General features: G+C 34.6%; 1 protein-coding gene across 1 annotated transcript; it reads left to right on the top strand.

Annotated features, from left to right (window-relative positions):
• Positions 1–395: 395 nt before the first annotated feature.
• On the top strand, positions 396–1,654 carry LOC107748000 (uncharacterized; the record flags this gene model as incomplete). Its single annotated transcript, XM_016562648.1, has 4 exons — positions 396–512; positions 754–886; positions 1,008–1,061; positions 1,154–1,654. Coding segments are annotated over exons 2-4 (643 nt in total), but the record flags the coding sequence as incomplete, so codon positions are not given.
• Between the last annotated feature and the right edge of the window lie 552 nt (positions 1,655–2,206).

The following is a 2,206-nucleotide window of genomic DNA, read 5'->3' as shown; positions in this document are numbered from 1 at the left end:
TAAATTGACAAATTTATTTACAATTGCACATAAAATAGTGAAAATTAAATAGAAAATTTAAACAGCATTTATGCTTATAAGCCTACAAATTAATCTCTCTTGTTTTAGTTGTGTGTGAATACAAATGTAAAATCATGGTAAGTGAGTCTGTCTGTTGTCTTTATTGACTCTTGATGCTTCTGCCCCATTACTGTAATTGATAGTCATTATTCATGCTAATAAACACCTGAGTTAAGTGTGAATGCATCTGGACTTTTCCTGATGTCTCTGATAATGAGTGCTATAGTTATGCTGATTGTTTTAGAGCTGCTGAAACTCAGAGTCTGAATGGTTCCTATAACTGCTTACATCCTTTGTTTGCTTTATCTTCATCTTTAAGGACGGCCCACTAAAATGTGTATAAAGTTACAGTGTTTCACTGCTTTAGTCACACTTGATGACCGCAGCACCATCTCAGTTAAGAGTCTCCTGGTCTTTGCTTCAAGAGTTTCCAACAGCTGTAACCGGATATTGTAAGTATATGGTTTGTTGTTTTGTTTGTTTTCCAACAGTGAATGTTTTCATGAAATTTAATCTATGAAATGTATTACATCTAAACAATAACTAGATAATTGTAGAATTGTCATTATTTTATTATTTATAGTGTTTTGGGATTATTAGGGTCATTTAAGGCCATTGACTATCACTCTAAATTTGAATTTCTTTCTTTCTGTTAATTATTCTCATATTGAACTGGACAACATATCCAAACAGAAAAACCTCTGGTGAAGCTGAGATCCACGTGACACTATTATAAAGATGGCATTTATTAAAGAGGAGAGTGAAGACGTGAAGATTGAAGAAGCATTCAGAGTGAAACAAGAAGATCTTGGGGAACAAACAGATGGTTAGTGCACATTGACGCTATAATAACAATACTGAATACAATTCAGAGCATCAGAAACCATTTGCAAACAAAAAAAATCATTATACTAACATATTAACATGCCTTCTCCATGTCTCTTTAGATAAAAGCTCAATAAGAACTACAATCAGCAAAAGAACATTCATTATACCAAAAGGTAAGCAACTAATACACACATTATCAATAAACACTATATACTCATAATTCATTCTGAACACAGTAAAAACTAGTATTTGTGGTCTTCTCCAGGTCTTCAGGTCTGCTTCCTCACAGACTCGGCGTGTTGGGATATCGAGCACTACTTTCCAAACGCACAATGCTGGGTTCATCCAGACACGACTCTTGTGAGATCCGTTCAACAACACGTGAAACACTTTGAGAAACTGCACGACTACAGAATAGTGATTCTCCACATGGGAACAAACGACATCACAAGCGGAGCGTCTGCATCGACTGTCGTCCAGAGAATGAAAACTCTCATATCAAGAATCTCACAAGTTAATTCACACATCCTGTATTTCGCAATCAGCGCTATTTTACCACAAGTGAAAGACGACTCTACAGTCAAAACTACAATCAAACAATGCAACAGCTTGCTTCAACACTGGTCTTCACAAACAAGAAACATTCTATTTCTGAACACTATAAAATCATTTCTCAAAAACAGAAAAGTAATCCAAAACCTATACAAACACGACGGACTTCACCTGAACCAAGAAGGAAAACACAAACTGTTTTCATACTTTCAACGTTTCCTCTGGCATTTTTGCCAGTTTTCATCACATACAAGACGTACTTAAACATCTCACATGAAAGTCTTTTAACACAAACTTGAGTTTGTTTAATACATCTGTGAAGCAATAAAGTATAATTTCACTTAACAACAAAAGCTCATACTTTTTTCTGGTCTTGTTTTTGTGGCAAACGGCTTAGCAACATTCTTAAATTGTGAAAAGTCTGTGATTTAATAGGGCTGTGTATCACCAATAATCTGGTGATATGATACGTACTGTATGGCAATAAAGATGTTAGGAGACATATATTGCAATACTGTAAGATGACATTGTATTTGACTTTTAAAGATCAAAACAAGAAGATATAAACTATGCAGAAAAAAATTGAAAGGAAAAAGATAAATTTAGTGCAGCTATAGATGAGTACAACATGGCAGCACCTGAAAAACTGCAGTCAGCTGAAACAATTCTGGTATCTGAGAGTTATGCATGGCCACGAATACTGTGTGAGCTCGAATATCTTGTGACTCATTTAAATTTAGTTCAATTCAAGTCAAAGTTCAATTTA

The sequence above is a fragment of the Sinocyclocheilus rhinocerous genome, unplaced genomic scaffold (assembly GCF_001515625.1).
Source record: "Sinocyclocheilus rhinocerous isolate Xijiao unplaced genomic scaffold, SAMN03320098_v1.1 scaffold4305, whole genome shotgun sequence".
In the NCBI taxonomy this organism is placed as follows: Eukaryota; Metazoa; Chordata; class Actinopteri; order Cypriniformes; family Cyprinidae; genus Sinocyclocheilus; species Sinocyclocheilus rhinocerous.
This window is presented reverse-complemented; position numbering and strand designations above follow the sequence as displayed.